Genomic DNA, 20755 nt, shown 5'->3' on the forward strand with positions numbered 1-20755 from the left:
CCCGCCCGCTCAGCACCACCCTGGACGAGGCCTAAGAAAGGTAAGGTGAGATGTTACATGGGGCCTTCTGGGTGTAGGAGAAGCTCCATACACTTATAATTGCATCTGTGAATAACTCTCGTGTTGGTCCATGAAAGTTCTTGTACATCTTGAAAAGTACTGCTCCCTGTAAATAAAGTAGCACCCCCAGGAGCCTCTGCATTCATTTATTATAAAACATACACACAAAGAATATAGTGGAATAGTCAGGATCCTGCGGTCAGATATGATCTATTTAAAGGGTCCATGTATAATGGCGTATTTTGGCGTGATTTAATCCGTCCAATAATGCACCTTGCTCAAATTTTACCCACCAGCTTTCAATGTGGTGAGCCCCAACAGGAGGCGTTTCGGTGACGTTGCCTGGAGGCGCATATGATAATTAAATGTAAACATATTTTGCACCTCTGCGTCATTCTCTCTCCCCAAACAATGACACATTTCCCTAACTAACAATCTGCATCCCACGTAAGAAAGAAGCGTTCGACGTCAAGTAGCGCTGTAGTGCGCCAAAACACCGTCCTATTTGCATTGATACAGACCACCCTATTTAATAAAGTGTCATGCAGGGTATGATAGCGTTGTTGATGCATCAACTTTTATTCATTTGCATGGAAGTGAAAGCGTCATTAAATGTGAATGACATTAATTCTCATTATAAGAGACGGGGACATTGATTTTTTTGGGGGGGGCTGTTTCTTTTAAATACCATCATCATTTTTAAATCAAAACGCCGTGACTTGTTCATATCTGTTTGAAAGCAGTTTTCCCCCCCCCCATACCTTATGTATTCACAGGTATCTCTGCGTCTTACAGCAGAAAAACTAGAAAAGAGCCAGCAGTGCAGCAGCACTGACACATATGTGAGTCTTGGTGATTTAAAGCAACAAAATGTGACATCTTATGTTTATTTTTTTTAACAAATCTGTTCTGTAGTATTGGAGAACTGTGTTTTATTATTATTATTATTATTATTATTATTATTATTATTCTCTTAATGCCATTTTTAATGCGTTTTAATATACGGACCATCCTTTGATTTCTATAGCAGGATGTATCCCACCTCCCCAGCAGTGCAAGATCTCTGCAACACTTTCCTGTTTGTGCTAATTTGTTGCCAATGTTCCCAGCCGTTTGCGCTGCAAACTGTAACAATAGATAATGTCACCTTAGTAATTCCCGGATACATTGTAGCTGCTGAATCACACTGACTGAATGATACATTGAAACTGAAAGACAGCCTTTATGTTAGGCACAAAAGCAGGATTTTGACACATTTATAACAGGAGCACCAAACGATTGCCAGCTTAGGTAAGAATGTAGATTTATACATTGGCACATGCTTTACATATACAAATAAGAAAAGAAAATAGGGGGAATATAGTATTGCCGCTTTAAGCTGGTACACTGGCAGGTTTTAGGATTTTTATGCTAATAGAGGCTCAAGCAAGACATGTCATGTTTAAAAAGGATATCAGCTCTGCAGCCCTGACCTGAGAATACAGGGTGTATATTGTTTTAGACTTTTGCTCTTGCCTAACAGAGATATTTGCAATGCAAAATTCCAGTAAAGGCAGCCAACGCTAGCTGCTTCTTCAGTTTGCAGACCGTTTCATTTTGCCTGAAATGAATCCTTTTTTCAATTAACACGGAGCATTTCCTTTTTTATTAATAGCCTTTGAACTGGGGGTTCCCTCAACAACCTGCTTTCAATACACCGTGACAATATCTTCCCTGTCTTTAACATTTAAACAACTTAATCCATTCCCATGAATGGGACGACAAATTATAATCTGAGTTTACTGCTTCACAGTATATTGAAAAGAAATGGAACAGACAAGCACAGCCAGTATGAGTAAGTGTGTTGAACACCAAAAATAAAACAATAATTGCTCACTTACATGTGAGTGTAGGGCTACGCTTATAGTGCTGGCGATGTAACGGTGACGTCACGCTGCGGTCGCTGGAAAACTCAAATTGAGATGACTTCCAGCGATCGCGACCAAGCCGTCACATCGCACATACTATAAACGCGCGCGACGGCGAATATGCATTTGTTTTGACGCGACGTTGCTGTCACCGGCACTATAAGCGCAGCCTAGTGGAGCGCAGGCACTGGCACTTCCGCGGTGAGCTGTTTCTCCGGTGAGTTGGATCGTTTCGCTTCTCAGTATCTCCCTGGCCGGCGTCCTGCACCAGATCCCGGAAGTCCCGATGTCTCGCGAGATTTCACCTCCGTCACTTCCGGATTGCTGTTCTGGTCTCCACCTCTCCTCCGCGTCCGCCGCCGGAGTGAAAAAGCGGGCTCCCTTCGGGTGTTTGGCTCAATACTCTGTGCTCTTCCAACAATCATTAACCCTACGCGTTTCTCTCTTTATGGGCAATGTATGAGCCAAACATGCTTACCTCCAAGCACCCAAATATAGTGTTCTGTACCATAAATATTGGATTTTAATGCAAAACAAAATCTACTGTAAGTACTATTGTTGAAATGCCATATAAATTGTACTGCTTATGCTATCAGTCCAGTGAGACACGCATGATATCATTGACTCTCTAAAGATATATATAGAGAAAAAATAAAATATATGCTGGTTACTGAGCCAATTAGAAACGCTGAGGATGTTGGACTACGATGGTACAGGGAGTCCTCATTATCCAACGTTTCACTTTACAACATATGGCATATGCGACGCTTTACAATGCAACCCTATGGGCCGTTTTTCGACGCATGAATGCGTTATCCGACACTCACCGCCACCCATTAACATGGGACTCACTTTACAACGGTTTCACTATCCAACGCTACTTCCAGAACGGATAACGTTGGATAAACGAGGACCGCCTGTATTTGGACATTTGCCCATTAACAAGTACCAGTGATGTCACAGTTACCGGGTAACTCCCGGGTACAGGGATTGCCACCAGCCGCCTGAAATGCGGAACAATGCCATTTTCCAGTTCCCGAGATACTTACCGTTTTAATTGCCATTGTTTTCTGCTAAATCTTACGGGCCAAAAGAAAACCGTAATGTTATTTGGGGTATAGTGTTGCGGCTTCCAATTGGACACATGTTCAGGAAGTAACACCTGCAACTAAAATCATCTCTGAAATCAGGGGGTCCCCGGAGCTAAATGTTGCTACAGAGGACCCCCCTAGTTTGAATGAAATAATAATTAAAAAAAAGCAATATTGAAATTCGGTGGGGCTACAGCTTTAAATAGGAAAGCATATCCATAATAAACTATGGTATAAAAACAACAACTGCATTTCCTTTGAGGTATGGCCGATGAGGTCATGGATTGTGAGATTGTGAGTCATTGTGGTTTCAAATCTATGAACTAAGAATGATATGTAACTACTTTTAAAACAGAGGTAAAAAAAAAAAAGCTAAGCAAATATCTCCAAGGCTCAAGGGCCTTCCCAGAGTTCTGCACCGGTGTTCTATATTGCAAGTAAAAAAACATTGTTATGAAATACTGTGACTTGATTTATTCAATGTGAAATAAACAGAATTAAAAGTTATCTGGTAAATGTTGGTAGTGTTTATGACTTTAATGATCTCTAGCTGATCACATATTTGTCTTTTTCGTGTGATGCACAGGGAGGAACGTAAAAAGATTGCATTTTTTTTCCAGCTGCTCCCAAAAGAAATCATTGTTTTAATGCACGATGATTACGTTTCAGAATCAGCTATCTGGCATTAAAGTGGTTGAGCATGTTGGCTTCCCACTTAACAGGTCCAACAATTTACCAAACTGCCCTCAGCTTTTCCTTCCCCATCAGTGTGACATACACTGAGAATTCTCCTTCTCTCCATTAAGGCTAAACACTCCTCTCCTTACATCTCTCCCTAATCTCTCACTATACCCTTCTCTGCCCCTCCTTACATCTCACCCTAATCTCTAACTATGCCCTCCTCGGCCTCTCCTTACATCTCACCCTAATCCCTCACTATACACTCCTCTGCCCCTCCTTACATCTCACCCTAATCTCTCACTATACCCTCCTCGGCCTCTCCTTACATCTCACCCTAATCCCTCACTATACACTCCTCTGCCCCTCCTTACATCTCACCCCAATCTCTCACTATACACTCCTCTGCCCCTCCTTACATCTCACCCTAATCTCTCACTATACACTCCTCTGCCCCTCCTTACATCTCACCCTAATCTCTCACTATACACTCCTCTCTGCCCCTCCTTACATCTCACCCTAATCTCTCACTATACCCTCCTCAGCCTCTCCTTACATCTCACCCTAATCTCTCACTATACACTCCTCTGCCCCTCCTTACATCTCACCATGCACTATCCCGACTCTTGCGTTCTGCTCAAGGATGTCTTCTGCCTGCCCCTTTTGTGTTTAAAGCCCTCTCCCACCTTAAACCTTTCTCACTGCCTGCCCCGCACCTCTGGAATGCTCTTCCCCTCAATATCCGACTGGCACCCTCTCTATCCACCTTTAAAACCTATCTAAAAACCCACCTCTTTAATGAAGCATATCTCCACAGGCTGATACTATACAACCCATATGCACTAACCTCGACCCCTTGCACTTACCAGAACACACTCCTCCTGTGTCTGTAAGCGCTCCCCACTTACCACTTAGATTGTAAGCTCTTCAGGGCAGGGACTCCTTTTCCCAATCTCTACTTTTATGTATGAAGCGCTTGTTCCTATTATGCCCAGTGTGTTACTGCTGTAGAGCGCTGTGCACATGGCTGGCGGTATATTTAAAAGCTATACTTACGTACATTCTCCACAAGGTTTCCATTTTCTGAAGAAATATTAATATTGTTGTGTGTGTGGGAAAACGTTCAAATATCGACCATCAAAAAACGCTTTACAGCTCAATGTAAAATAACTGCAGCATCATTTCTTTATATCGGTAGCAGCCAATAATAATAACGGTTTGGTGTATTATCTGATACTTCTTATGATACTTCTCAAGACTTTTCAGGCCATGCTAAAATGCCACCAGTGTTTGTGTCACTCCTGCATGATAATAACCACCATTGTTTTCTAGGTGTCCAGTGATGGAGGAAGACATCTGGTGCCACGAGTTCGGGTATTGGTCTGCAGCTGTAGTGCTGCTCCGGCTGTGATCCTGTTGCGTGGCACAGTGGGTGAATCTCTGCGGCTTATTGCTTGTTATACTGTGTGTTTTCAGCTGGGACTGCATGTACTCTTCAAGTATTGCCAAGAAACTTTGGCTGGGTTGGTTAACAATGGTGGAAGTTCTATCTGTACACAAACTAAGAAGTTGCTTGTGTCAGTGGCTTTCAATTTTTTTTGGTTTAGGAACCCTATAATTATATTGTGAAATTCTGAGGAACCCCAACCCTCTCTAATAGCGCGTCTGGCATCAGATGCACTGTATGGAACCCCCCAACCCTTTGTAATAGCGCGTCTGAGATCAGATGCATTGTAAGGAACTCCAACCCTCTCTAATACCGCGTCTGAGATCAGATGCATTGTAAGGAGCCCAAACCCTCTCTAATACCGCGTCTGAGATCAGATGCATTGTAAGGAGCCCCAACCCTGTGTAATAGCGCGTCTGAGATCAGATACATTGTAAGGAACCTTAACCCTCTCTAATAGTGCGTCTGAGATCAGATACATTGTAAGGAACCTCAACCCTCTCTAATAGTGCGTCTGAGATCAGATACATTGTAAGGAACCTCAACCCTCTCTAATAGCGCGTCTGTGATCAGATGCATTGTAAGGAACCCCAACCCTCTCTAATAGCGCGTCTGTGATCAGATGCCTTGTAAGGAACTCCAACCCTCTCTAATAGCGCGTCTGTGATTAGATGCATTGTAAGGAACCCCAACCCTCTCTAATAGCGCGTCTGTGATCAGATGCATTGTAAGGAACTCCAACCCTCTCTAATAGCGCGTCTGTGATCAGATGCATTGTAAGGAACTCCAACCCGCTCTAATAGCGCGTCTGTGATCAGATGCATTGTAAGGAACCCCAACCCTCTCTAATAGCACGTCTGAGATCAGATGCATTGTAAATTCTTCTGTATTTGATACAATTACCAGAAAATTGGCGGCAAGGTAAAGCAGTTTAGCAGGTTGGCAGCTTGAATCATGTTTTTATCAAAAGATGCAACCTAATGTCTCCTTTGTCACACAGATTAGGTTCTAAATGTAAACATGTCACTAGTATATTTGAGCCCAATTGGTAGGAGCGCAGGATCTGTTCTTTGTTTTCCATAAATGCAAGGCCAATCCTTTTACCAGCTGCATACTTCACAAAGGGAGGCGCGCAGGTAATATGTACAGTATTTGTTTTCCATAAACGTTAGGCCAATTCTTTGCCAGGCTGCATTCTCCATAAGGGCATTTAATTCTAGTGTTACTGATATATTCCACCATAGGGGTAGATTTTGGCTCACATGGTATCTGTTTTACTTAACCGGTCCTTGGAGGTGTGTGGTTCCTCCCTTCAGGACAGAGCCCCTACCAATTCTCCAATTAGTATAAAGGTATAATACACCTCATTGTCCGTCTACATATCACCCTCCACTGAAGAGTAGGTGCGTGTTTATGGCTGACAGAAAGAAGAGATGTGTAAGTATTAATATTTCACACTAGGGCATTTGTGCACTCACAGTTTACCTTTATAATAAGGGATCTTTGTTACTGACTTTGGACAGGTTTTAACCGCACCAAATCACAAATAAGGATATGCTTAATGTATTTAACCCCTTCAGGGCACTTTCACATACTTGACAAAGTTTAGTCCATAGGACAATAAGAAATAGTATATATTCAGTGTAGGTACTTTACCTGCTAAACAGAGGTTACCTTGATGAGGTTTGCAGGCTTGAATCATGTTTTCATCAAAAGATGCAACCAAATGTCTCCTTTGTTACACAGACTTACACACACAGTGATACCCGCCTCCCAAGCGCTTGCTGTCTCCTTTGCCAGGACAGCAAAAAGCTCCTGGTAGAGCGAGCGGCAGCAAGCAAGAGCGAGCAGCAGCACCTAAGCGCTTACTATGTCCGAGGCCTTAGGTTGTAAATGTAAAAATGTCACTAAGTGACACACACACAAGTGCATTAACTCAACAGCTAGGTGGGAGGGAATAGAGAGCTAGTGACAGGCACTCATATGACAGCTGGCAAATAGAGTTTAAACAGGAAACTTTAATGAATATCAGAGCTGATAAAAAAAGACTGAGGCTTCTATGTTCCTGGGTCCTTGTGGCTACTTCATCCCGGGCGTGATCCAGCTGCTTCTTCTGAGGCCGAGCTCCTGGGTGGGCGCCATCGCACGCACTCCTGCAGCCCCAGCTATGTGTGCACTAGGCTGCAGGAGATTGGGGAGGCGGGGGGAACGTATCACGGAGCTGGTTCACCCTCATTGGCTGAACCAGCTCACGTGAGGCTGACGTCACGCGACTGCAGCCCGAAATCTCAAATTGAGTTTGTCTCGGCAAAATGTAGCAGTGTCGACACGGGCACTGGAGGAACTACCATAGGCAATCCGGTAAGCGTCCCAGAAGTGCTAGCGGACGCAAGCGCACGCACATGCCGCCACCATGAGCGCGGCCTTAAGACTAGCAACCGAGAGGCAGAGCAGAGATTCAACCTACCACCTCCATAGAGGTGCCTGTCTGCTCAAGCACCTGGTCTTCCCTGGACTGCAGGAGCTAAGTAGGATTCCACCAACATCACACACTATTCTTGCCCTCAATACAGGTGCAGGAGTATAAGGATGTACCATCTGACGCGGTAGCAGAGAATAACATTCACTTGGTGACCTCACCAACTCTTTTGGCCTTGGATATTATCTCTATACAGATAATATGCAGATAAACCAATCCACCGCTACCCTCACTCCTGCAATTCCGTCCCAAGTCTCTTGATTGTCTCCTGGCTATATCCTTGTGGATGGTGCTTCACCTCCTTAAACTTAATATGGCTAAAACTAAGCTCATACTTCCCCCTAAACCTGGCCCAACATCACCTTTTATCCATCACCGTAAACTGTTCTACCATCTATCCTGTCGCTAAAGCAGGCCTGCACAACTCCAGTCCTCAAGGGCCGCAAACAGGCCAGGTTTTGAGGATATCCCTACTTCAGCACAGCTGGCTCAATTAGTGGCTCAGTCATACTTCTCCATTCACGACATGACTAAAACTTGCAGCTTCTTCCTTCGCAATATTCCCAAGATCCGCCATTTCCTTTGTCGCGCTACTGCTAGCTAAAACTCTAATGCCGGCCCTTATCCTCTCCCTTCCAGATTATTGTAACTTACTGCCAATAGGTCTTCCTGCCTCACAACTTTCTCCTTTGCAATCTATCCAAAATTGAGCGGCTACAATTAATTCACTTTCTCCCAATACAGTCTCTGCTCATCTCCTCCTTAAATCCCTCTCCTGGCTTCCCATTGAGTTTCAGATCACTCACAAAGTTCTCCTCCTTGCCTTCAAGGCTCTTCACTTATTTGCCCTTCCCTACATATCAGTGCTGATCTCTTGCTATGCCCCTGCGTTTCACCCACAACTGTTTTCTCGCCTTAAACCTTTTCCCCTCACCACCCCTTACCTGTGGAATGTGAAACTCCCAAACACTCTATATATGCCAAGCACCTTCTCTCCCAACCTGGAAGAGAAACCTTAAAACTCACCTCTTAAATGAAGCCCTCAAATAACCTACACTTGTGGCTACTGTCCCACACCCACTCCTACCAATAATTGCCACCTACTGCACTTATTTCCTCACCCTTGGTCTCTGTAAGTTTCCCATCATACCACTTAGATTGTAAGCTCTCCGGGGCAGGGATTTCCTGTCCTATTGTCTGATCTTATTGTACTATAATTCCCTGTACTGTATTCTCTCGTGAAGTACAGTTGTCTGCGCTATATAAAGAAATACATACATAATACAGCTCTATATATTAAAGCCCTGGCCAGCTGAAGCCAAATTAAAAGAACTCCCTGTTGGAAAGGTTTAGCGTCTTGTTCCACACTTGGAGAAGTAGGGTTGGGACTGAGTAAATGTATTGGGACCTTATTCTATATGCACTGATGCAGCCGGCTAACACCAATGAGGATTTGCGTCCGAAAATTGCCACTTCGGACTATATAGAGTAAGGCCCTTGGTCCTAACACCATACAACACCCCGGAATAGGAATGAAGGATAGGGAACATTTGGATCAAACTCTCATTCCACCTTCTAATGTTTAGGAATATTTATTCTGGCTGATATTAATTATAGATGTTTTCTAAGCATTCTATTACTGTGCAATAAAAATCAATCTTTATTAGTCATATTTCTGTCTCTGCATCCCGGGAACCAGCTCCCTGTGAGTGAAGTAAGGAAAACTAGGTGGTCTGGGTGCTTGAAACTCAGGATAGGGCAGCAGGGCCCTTCTTATATGGGTTACTAGTGCAAACAAATCCAACACTAACATCTTCGAGTGCGCTACCACCACACACCAGTCACCATTGGTCCCGTGCACTCCATTACTACATACCGCTAACATTGCACCAAAGCAGCAGGCAGACAATTCAAGTCCAGTTGGTCTCTACCAAATAATATTTTGGTAAGAGAGGCATCAGCAGAATTATTATTCTTAATAAAGTGAAATATGCTTTTATTAAAACGACCAATATAAAGTTTACATTTATTCTTCCATATACAAGATTGTACTTTCTTCATCACTGTGAAAACACAATAGTGAAAAGTATGCAAGAACTTGTAGGGGAACCATAACATCAGAATATCATCGCAACTGTCATCAGTAACCAATTTTGGATCATTATTGTACAGCGGTTTACATACAGTATGTTGGAGCACTTAGGAATAGTTGCTGGTACACGTCATGACATTGTTTTATTACAATTATACTAACCAAGAAGAACAACTCTTTGCTTTAAATTTCTTTTAAGGCTGTACACTAATATTTGAATTCTTAAACATGAATCAAAACATTGTCTGTATGGTTGTATGTACTTGGCCTAACCAGTCCCTTTACATATACCATCATAATCACAGTGTAGTTCTGTCAGTGCACCAAACTGTCCTATAGGTTATAATAATTACTTTAAATCACATCAGTCATCTGATAGCGATTAGCTAGGCTATACTTTTTAGAAGGTTAATGTTTGCAACTCCTTTTCAAAGACAAAAATCCCCCATCCAATGTTTCTTTTTAACATTTATCTTCTACATGAAAGTCTAAATAACTTAATTTTCATTAAGTAAGACAAAGGTTTAATTTTCTTACCCCCCCCTGCCCCAAAAAATTATATTCACACACCACATATACCTTTTTGATATAATGTGTTTTGAAAAAGTGTGTGAAATGTGGTGTGTGATATATCACACAACACATTAACCTTATGCATTAAGCTGCTTTTCTAAAATAAAGCTTATAAAGTTTAAGCCTTTTCCCCCACTCAACTAAATCATGATGTGCAAATATTGTTATTCTGCAACCCCCAGAAAAATCACACAAGTAGCAGAACACACTTAGCTGCTGAGATCTGTGTGGTGTTATAATAGGTATATTTTCAGATGTAGCTGCTCATAAATGTGTTAGCGTGTGTAAGCACTTTGCCAGTCCCCACAGGTTTTTTTTGCAAGGTGCTGGGTGCAGTGGGGGTGGTTTTGTGCCAAATAGCACAGCACTGTGGTTACAAACACACAGTACAGAGGATCTAGTGCGGATTTCATCTATGCTTTATCCTCCACTTTTTTCCTTTACGAGCTCTGCAGAGACATGTATCAACTGCAAAATAAAACATGGAAAAGATGAGCAGCAGGAAGACAATACTTGCATGGTTCTGAGTAATGATTCAACAAGGAGACAGGGGAAACTTGCAAATGGCAGAAAAGATCAGTGCTGCTAAGAAGAACAGCATGGATTTATTCACTGCTACTGCCAGCCACGTACCCTTTATTTATAAAATATTTTACCAGGAAGTAATACATTGAGCATTACCTCCCGTTTTCAGGTATGTCCTGGGCAATAATACATGGTTACAAATACAGTTGCATAAGTGACCATGATTATACATTATATACAAGACATTGCATGCACAGTTAGAGATAATAAATATTCCCTCTTACAAATAATAATAAATGGATTGTTATGGGGTTTGATGATTTGCAACTCCTTAGTCCAAGAGGGGTAATCACTACCCAGTACACCCATTGTTGCAAGGTGATTAAAAAGCATAGACCCTCAAATCCTGAAAGAGATCAGCAAGCATGCAGGGTTTAATGAACAAAAGACTACATCTCCCATGAAGCCACGCGGTACCCGGCACCGCCCCCTTTCATGAATATGCAAATCATGGGGACCGAGGTGGGCCAGCCAATGGCGTGCCGGGCGGTCACATGGTGCGGTGGTTCGGTTAGGGAAGGAGAAGTTATCTGTGAACACACAGTAAAGAGACACAGAGCTCAAGTGAGCGGGTTAGAGAGGGGTGGCCCGTCCTGGGGCCGGGGACACCAACCTCACGTCTTCCCCATCCCCTCTCCCCCCCCACCCCCAAACACACGTCCCCCCCCGATACAAGCGATAATAAAGGCGATAACCCCCCCCGCAGCCACACATAGCATGCGCTGAAAATGCCTATTTTACTTTTCCTCATAGACACGTCCGCCTCTATGAACCAGCGGACTTACTTGGGTACGACGTATTTGGATATTGCCAAAGGCGCGGTTGAGATATTTATGAAGGTAACAGCAATGATTTGTATTTTGGTGTCACCCCCCCCCCCCCTCCAGCATTGTAATAGCAGCCCCCTCTCCCCGGGATTGGTGTCACCCCCCCCCCCTGGGCCCTGGGATTGGCGTCACCCCCCTCCCCCGCATTGTAATAGCAGCCCCCCCCCGGTGTAGGAAATAGGAGTTTTATTTGGTTTTTTTTTAATCTTTTATTTTTTCATCTCCCCCACCCCTCCCTCTCCGCAGCTGCGTGCCCGGGATCCCGCTAGCAGGGGCGACAGGTACATGCTGGTTACATTTGACGAGCCACCATACTGCATCAAGGTAATGGCATTTTTACTGCTCTTCTCCCCACCTCACACCTTGCGCCGGGCGGGGAAGGCCTGGGGGGTCAAGTCAGGCTCCCAACCGCCTCTTCCCGGGCCCTCCCCATCCTGCACCGAGGAAGCGGGCAGGCCCCGGGGAGCGGTGAGTGTGGGGGGTCCATGCAGAGACCCCGGGAACGCAGCCTGTGAAGATGGCGGACATCTTGCTTTTGTATGAGGCTGAGGCGCTGAGATGGAGGCGGGGGTGGGGGGTGGCTGCTGACGTCAGCAATCGTCCGCTGATTGGCTGGCTGGGGGAGGGCCCCAGGCCTGGCCCCTTCCTGTGGAGCTGAGATGGAGGGGAGGAGGGGTGACGTAGCCAGGCGGGCGCTGATTGGTTGGCTGGGGGAGGGCCCTAAGCCTGGCCCCTTCCTGTGGAGCTGAGATGCTGCGCAGTGAGAAACAAGGGCAGAGCTGGGGCCTGGTGGTGTGCTAACTCAGTGCCACTTCACCTAATCTAAGTACCCTGTGTGCTGGCCTCTCACCCTGTGTGCTGGCCTCTCACCCTGTGTGCTGGCCTCTCACCCTGTGTGCTGGCCTCTCACCCTGTGTGCTGGCCTCTCAGCGTGTTATTATTGCGCCTCAACACTTAAACTACGCTTATAGTGCCGGAGACGGCAGGCTGCGGTCGCTGGAAAAATCAAATTGAGATGACTTCCAGTGATCGCGACCAAGCCGTCGCTCCGCGCTTACTATAAGCGCAAGCGACGGCGGTAATACATTTGTTTTGATGCGCCGTCGCTGGCACTATTAGCGCAGCCTAATAGTGCTGAAAAGTAGCAAAAAAATAACCCCACATAAAACGCACGCTGTCATGTGATGTTATCTACGCGGCGCACAATGCGTCACTGAATGAGTGCCGATGCGCTCCGCGCCGTGTTGCGTATAATTTGTGGTGTTTTTTTGTTTGTTTTTTTTTTTAGGTGAAAACAGTTGGCTTTCAAATGTTATTTATTATTATTTCTTTACGATAAGGGTTGGTAAATAGAAATTAGTGTCATGAAACTTCCGCGCAGCGTAGAATATCTTGGGGCTCTCGCATAGCTACTTTATTCTGCGCCTACGATATAAACAGACTTGTTAGGGTTTACGGAAAGTTGAACTCGGTGGTTGATTTGACGCACTTTTTTTGGGTGGGGTGAGAGGTGGGGTCTGTTTTAAAAATGTTTATAACATTTTATGTCTGCGCGCCAAGCACAATCCATTTCTGAGTGCCCAGAAAAATGTCATTTGGTTTACACTAATTGCCCCCTTTTGGAGACATTTCAGGTTGGCACAATGGCACACACGAGCGCAACTTAAATTGGATTTCCGTGTGCCAAAAATAGTTTGCGGCATTCAGTAAATAGGCTCCTAATATCACATCTTTTGACCTCCTGCGTGCTCCTCCTGTTCCGAAATAAAACCTACTTCGGTATTGGGCATTTGCTTTTCCTTTGGACTAGTAATTGATCTATCGTTCTGATACTCCCCTCTTCAATGCAAGAGTACAGTATATTCATTTGGTCACGTTGGAAAAACTTCTTTGTGGTCTGGAAATCAACTTTGCAGTAGTTGGAGAAACCTTTTTTTTTATTTTTTATTATTATACAGATGCATTTCATTAAACTTCTAAAATAAATAAGGAAGTTAAAAACGATGTCTGGCAGCCTTGTGCAGCTCAGTTAGAACACAACCCCACATTTTTTTATTTTTTTTAATAATTGACGCTTATTTTCTAAAGTAACTTTTTTACTTTTTCGGGGTCCATATTAAAAATTGATATGTGATATATGAGACGTTTATGTCAATAATATTATTGTGTGGTAGTATAATCTATATAATATGATCAAACAACCCAAAACAATGGTTGTCTATAACCAGCCCACCCCCCAAATGTGTAAAATGATAACTTAATAAAGGCAATAAATAGAAATGAATAATAATATAGGTGGGACACTTTGGTCCTTCAGGAAAGTCTTTTATTTAGGAGACTATTTATATTCACATTCTGCAATGTTTGTCATGCGAGGAAAGGGGTAAGCATCAAATAATTCAGTTTCCACCAAAGAAATGTAAAATGTTTTATCTTTGAGCAAATTGTATTTACATTGTTTTGTGGGGAAATTGTGGATCCCCAATAACCGGTATCAGAGCCTGATGTTAACTGGCATTCAAGTCACTTGCTGTTAATGCTGATCAAGCTGTTCTCTTAGCCCTGTGATCCACCCCTTTTTATTTTTAATAGGGAAGCCAGGTGTATGTTTTATTTATTTATAAAGAAAATTACCACGAAGTAATACATTGAGTTACCTCACGTTTTCAAGTATTTCCTGGGCACAGAGTTATAACAATACATGGTTACATTAAAAGAACAGCGGTTATACAGACATTTCATGGACAGATAGTTGGAAAATTGGGTACAGGGGATAAAGGCCTGGTGAATGTGGTGTGCATTGTCTTTTTAAATATATGGACTATTTAAATCCTAAAGGTTTCAAAGCAAAAATAAAATCGGCATGACATACATTTATTTGAGGATTTTTCTTCTAGAGTCAGGTATAATACATCGCTATAATATATTGTTCATAAAATTAAAATCTAACAGGATTTTCCTTTAAAAGTCTGCACATCCCTTATAATTACATATTTTTCTTAGCCACACTGTATACAGTATTTGGTAGTGATTCAGTAAAAGGCCGCCTTTGCAACCTCTGATTCAAAATGATGATAATCTACATAATTCCATTTCAGACCGAGAAATGTAATGTGTGTGCGTGTGTGCGAGTGCGCGCGCATCCACCCTAAAGTGACATTCCAAAGTAAGCAGATGATGGTACTGCAATTTAATTAAATCAACTGGAACATTGCCACTGTCAGAATGAGGTCTGATCATTGACCTTCCTGAAAAATATTTTAAATAATCCATATGCATAAAACTTTGAAATGTTGGCCAAATTGGTATTTTGTCACTTCTATTATCTGCCTGGAGTGGTATTTTTTTGGGGGGGGGGGGGGGGGGGGTGGCTGAAATCTCTTCTCCTCCTCTACCCCCCCCCCCCCCCCCCACACACTTTTGTATTCATCCCATTATATAGAAATACAGCAACTACCTGCTACACTATCCTGGAATTCTAATTACAGAGAAACGCTTCCAGAAACCAGAAAGTTAATTGCTCCAACAAGAAAGATTGGTACTAATCAGTATATTTGATTAGAACTTTTTCCTGCTAATGTTGTGTATGGGGAGAACTCCAAGTACTTGTTTGTGTACAAAAAACAGTGTTTCCAAATTAATCCAAACAAAATGTAAATGTCAATGTCTGGCCCAAGTGCTTCTACATCTCCTGTTAAATACATGGCCAGTAAACCTATGCACGTCTTTAACCCAGGCTGTGCTGAAACAGATGTGTAATACGGCAGGATTAGGTTTATACGGTTCCATGTTAAAATGCTCATTTGTGTGTCCTTACCCAGAATCCCTTGCTGCAGTGGAAGCACTGTATGCTAAGTCTGCGCTTATAGTACTGGCTACGGCGCTGTCGCAAGTACTTGAAGTCCGTCGTGGGCGCGACACAGCGACCAAAATCGCCGTAGTAGAAGAATTTTGACTTTGGCCATCGACGGCCGCGTCGTGAGCAGTTCAGCCAATGAGGGCAAACCGCTCGCGTGACATCTCGGGCCACGCCCCCTGTCGCCCTCTCGACGTCTCCTGCACCTAGTGCAACAATCGCTATGGCGACGTGACGTCACTCGGTCGCGTTGCCGTAGCAATTACTATAAGCACAGCCTAAGAGATAATGGGGAAAGGCAGGGTGGCAGTCCTGTCTGAGATGTGGATGTGCTCACAGGTGATGTTTTTATTTGCTATACACAGTACGTGAAGGGTCACTTTTTTTAACCACCATAACTAATTTTTGTCTGGTTCATGAATTACGCAATCAAGAAATGTTCGACTATTTTCTAAAACAGTAATTTTTTTATTTATTTTGTACTTCTCGTGTTACTTTTTTTTTTTCACTTGCAATCTTTATCCAACAGATTAAAATGTTTTTAAGCTCTTTTCACAAAGGTGCAGTAGCAAAGTGAGACAAAGTCATGCTTGAAATTATGACAATTTTCTAAAAAAAATAAAAAAATCCTCTTTGAAAGTTAATCCAGTACATTGTAGATGCTCTAACTGGAGGGTTCTCAAATGCAGTCCTCAACCCCCCAACCGGTCAAATTTTCAGGATATCTCTGCTTCAGTCTGTGACTGAGCCACCTCACCTGTGCTGTAGCTTTCTCTGAGTGAGCCCCCTGTGCTGAAATAGGGATATCCTTAAAACCTGACCTGTTGTGGGGGGGGGGGGGGCTCTTGAGGACTGGGGTTGAGATCCTTGCTGTAACCTAAATCTTACTTAGGCTGCGCTTCTAGTGCCGGCAACAGAGATGCGACGATGATGTCACACTGCGGGCGTTGGAAAGATAAAATTGACTTTACTTTCAGCGTCGCTACTAATATAAGTTCACGTGACGGCGGCAATACATTTGTGTTGCCGCGATGTCGCCGGCACTATAAGCGCAGCCTTAAATCTCGGATATCCTGTCTCCACCAATGGGGTTTTTTTTTTTTTTCTTAAACAACAAAATCCTGTGAGTGTGAGTGTGCACACCCACACACACATTTGGTGATTACCATTTCCATTCTTTATACTACATACCGCTCTACAAGAGACCATGCCTTTTGAAATACAGACAGTCCTCGCTTTTCCGACAGAATGCATCCCGCAAACCCGCGTCGAATAAGGGACAGTCGGAAAGCGAGACCCATGTTAACCGGCGTCGGTTTCCGCCGAATATGTGAAAACGGCGACGGATAATGCGTTTTTGGACGGCATTATGTGCCGTCAGAAAACGCATTCGGCGGAACGTTGTAAAGCGAGGACTACCTGTAGTCTCACTTATATGTGGAGAGCATGTTCAGCCATGGTGTCGTGTCCGCTGTGCGCTTGTCAAATGAAGATGAAATGTCAACAAGGTACATTGTTGAGTTGCAAGAATTGCTGTTTTCAGTGTGATGCTGCAGAGCACGGTCAGAAATGTGACACAATGCAATCATTCAATGTTATTAAAGATAGATGCCTCCGACTACAATAATTAGGGCCTTTACATTATACATTGCTTTACCTGTCTAAAACCCTTTTTAAATGGGTACATCAAATAGATGGGAAGCTGTAATTTGTTATGTACACAGTTGATCCAGCTTTTTGTGCACACAATAAATTAAGTATTTGCAGCCCGTTGTTTACAGCACTGAAACGCAAGACCTTTTATAGTGACTTAAATCCTGGTGCGGCGTGCATTCAGATTCATTGTGTTTCAGACCCATTAAGCAATTGAAAGCTGACATTTTTTTTTAAATTGGCTATTATTTGAATGTTGCAAAATAAATATTCATTTTGTTTGCATGTGGAATAATTTTTGAGAAGCTGTAAACTGAAACTACGTCATGTAATAAATGCCAGAAATGTTTAAATGGAGACCTAGATAATTGTTGAAAATGTTGAAAACCCACCTCTTTAAATGAAGCATATGAGTAGCTCCTCAGGGGGATACGAAATATCTCATATGCACTGACCGTGGCCCCTTGCAGACGCACTTACCAGAACACCCTCCTACTGTCTCTGTAAGGCTGCTGCCAGGGTGGCGCTAAGCGGGCGGGTGCGCTCATGCTGGCCGCGGTTAAACACATTGCGGCAATGTGTGTGGCCAGCGTGAGTGAGTGCTTGAGCATGCGCAAATTTGAATTTGCTGCTTGCTTGCGCTGCCACAATTGCACGCTCAGCGCCACCCTGGCCGCAGCCTAAGTTCTCCCTACTTACTAATTAGATTGTAAGCGCTTTGGGGCAGGGACTCTTTTTCCTAATATTTTATATTTGGCGCGCTTATTCTCATTGTGGTATATTATTATGTCACGTGCATTACTGCTGTAATACACTACCTGGATAGCGCTATATAACTAATGATATACATACACCCAGCTGAGTGGTGACAGGAAAAACAAAAGTCATGCCCCATAATGCCTTGCTGCTGTGGATGCAAAGCATTGTGGGAAGCTACTTTGGAACTGTGAGTGACGGCTATACCAGCCACACGAAGGTGCAGTTTGGGGCCTCACTACGTGCACAGTCCCCACACAAGCTCAGGAACCCGCTATACTGTCTGGGATCAGGCCTGAATTATATAATGGGCACAATGGGTACAGTACTCGGGCCTACGAAGCTCCCAAGGGCCTGCAAAATAGTTTTAGGCTCCAAAAATTCTCGGATGCCTCAAAAATGAGAAAAGAACATTGCTAAATCAAACTTAATCATTTGCTTTAATTGAATTACTTTACAAAACCTTTTATTATAATACATCTACAAATGTTGAAGTGTATATGTGAGATCGTGGCCTCACCGATCATTAGAGGTGGCCAGTTACATATAAGGCAATACCGCTAACAGTATTATAGACAAAATATCAGAATTATATAGATTTATGATTATATAATGGGACCTATATATTGTATACAATGCAAATATTTATCGATCTTCCTTGGGGGACTGATTATGCGCACCCAGGGCCTACAAAGACTTTAATCCGGCCCTGCCTGGGATCCTCCATCACATTTTTATTTTTGGGTACGAAGCCCATGGAGGTACGTCACGAACGGTCTAGGATGTTCGTCCATGACGAAAACGCTGTCGGCGTTCCGTCGTCGGGACACTGGGTCGCTGGACATTTCGCTGTGATGTCCGTCCCCGTGCCTGACCGCTTTCCGCCACACACCCGACGAGCCAGTTCTGCAGCACCCCGCTCCGACAACTGCATGTTTAAATATCCTGCATGAGACATGTAGCGGTCCCGCGCAGGACATTTAACATGGAGTTGTCGGAGCGGCAGACTTGACTTAGCTTGGGTAAGGCGCGTGGCGGACAGCAGGCAGTCGGACGCAGGAGCAGACATCGCGGGCGAGATCCCACGCAACAAATTGTCCCAGCGTCCGATTCCGCGTCAAGAACCCCTAGAGATTCGCAAACGCCCTGTTGGGAATCACTGCTGAATGTTTGGGTTGCCAAAATCCAAATTCTTAGGTCAACTATCCGTTCAAACATTAGTTTGCACCGCGGCAGGTGAGAACAACGCGGGCCACCTTGTTTGCCCATTTTCCTAGGATAGCCTTGTGTTTATCTCAAGCATTTTTGTAATCCCTTCTGTATTAATCTGTAACCACCTCTGCTGGGAGGCTGATCTACAAATCCATCATCCTTCCAGTACTTCCTGGCATTTCCCCTGAGCCTGCCGCCCTCCAGGCACTAGTTGCACTAGTTTTCGGATTGATGACACTTCTCTGGCGTTCAAAATGTCAAAATTGTGATATTTTTTCCCCCCCAACTGCTGGAGTGTTTTATTTCTTATTGAACTTTTATTGGCCTGTGTAACGCTGCTTATGAAGCACATCTGCGCACCAGGAATTGAGATATATATATATATATATATATATATATATATATATATATTTCAGAGAAATAAGGCATATAGCGGCTAAACTGGAAATCTCAGGTGGACATGACCGTATATGGCATGGATGTACAGGCGGTCTTCGGTTATCTGCTGGAATCCGTCCGGCAAACCGTCTGATTGCGGATCCAATGTTTATCCGCGGCGCTGAGCGGCGGATAAACCGTTCCGATGTTGGATAATGCGTTCGGCGGAATGCTTGATTTAGCGACGGATTACAGAACGTTGTATAGCGAGGACCACCTGTACATGGATAATTTAACCTTTACAGTGCCATGGGGTCTGGCAGCAACAGAGCAGTCGCATGATGTGAGCCGGGTTGTAGATGCTGGAATCTGATCTGGTTTTTGGGTACAAAAACTCCCCCCCCCCCCCCCCACCTCCCATTCCTCGGTTTGTTCACTGAGCAATTTATCTTAAACAACAAAATGTTTGAGGTTTGGCTTCATCTTGTCCTTTTATCAATCCTTTTATCCTTTTATCAATCTTAATTATTACTCTTATTAGCAAAAGTCCAGATCCTTAAAAGTCTTATTAGCAAAAGTCCAGATCCCTCTAACTAGAACTATTTTATTAGTGTGTGCAATTTAGCTTGCAACATACCACATTCAGTGACGCTAAACTAATAATGGTAATGAGATCTCATCTTTTTTTCCCATTGAAAGGGTACACCGCAGTTTCCTTACAATTGGACAGAATACTCCTATGAATTTACAATCTAATTTTATGGTGGCAGAGAGAGGTTACAGGATGTAGGCAAACAGGGTTTGATCTTCCAAAGCTAATGTACATACCACAAGATCACCCAGCCTTCCAGTGATCCGCATTGTTATTTGCACATATATATATTCAGATGTATATTGGGAGAATTTTTTTATTTTTACTGCTAACAATTATATATGGGAGATAAGAGAAGCATATAATTTTTATTTATAAAAATGTTTTACGAGGAAGTAATACAGGCATACCCCGCTTTAAGGACACTCACTTTAAGTACACTCGCGAGTAAGTACATGTCGCCCAATAGGCAAACGGCAGCTCGCGCATGCGCCTGTCAGCACGTCCTGAACAGCAATACCGGCTCCCTACCTGTACCGAAGCTGTGCACAAGCGGGGAGACTATAGAG

General features: G+C 43.6%; 1 protein-coding gene across 2 annotated transcripts in view; it reads left to right on the forward strand.

Annotated features, from left to right (window-relative positions):
- Positions 1-11451: 11451 nt before the first annotated feature.
- LOC142467470 (integrator complex subunit 6-like) overlaps positions 11452-20755 on the forward strand; it is a 40159-nt gene continuing 30855 nt past the window's right edge. For both annotated transcript variants that reach the window (XR_012788399.1, XM_075573198.1), the window contains exons 1-2: positions 11452-11751; positions 11986-12063. Coding sequence is in view for 1 of the 2 variants with exons in the window: in XM_075573198.1 (XP_075429313.1) it covers positions 11641-11751; positions 11986-12063 (189 nt within the window). In the remaining variant the exon portion in view is untranslated. The remainder of the gene's footprint in view (positions 11752-11985; positions 12064-20755) is intronic.

This window comes from Ascaphus truei, chromosome 16 (genome assembly GCF_040206685.1).
Source record: "Ascaphus truei isolate aAscTru1 chromosome 16, aAscTru1.hap1, whole genome shotgun sequence".
Classification (NCBI taxonomy): Eukaryota; Metazoa; Chordata; class Amphibia; order Anura; family Ascaphidae; genus Ascaphus; species Ascaphus truei.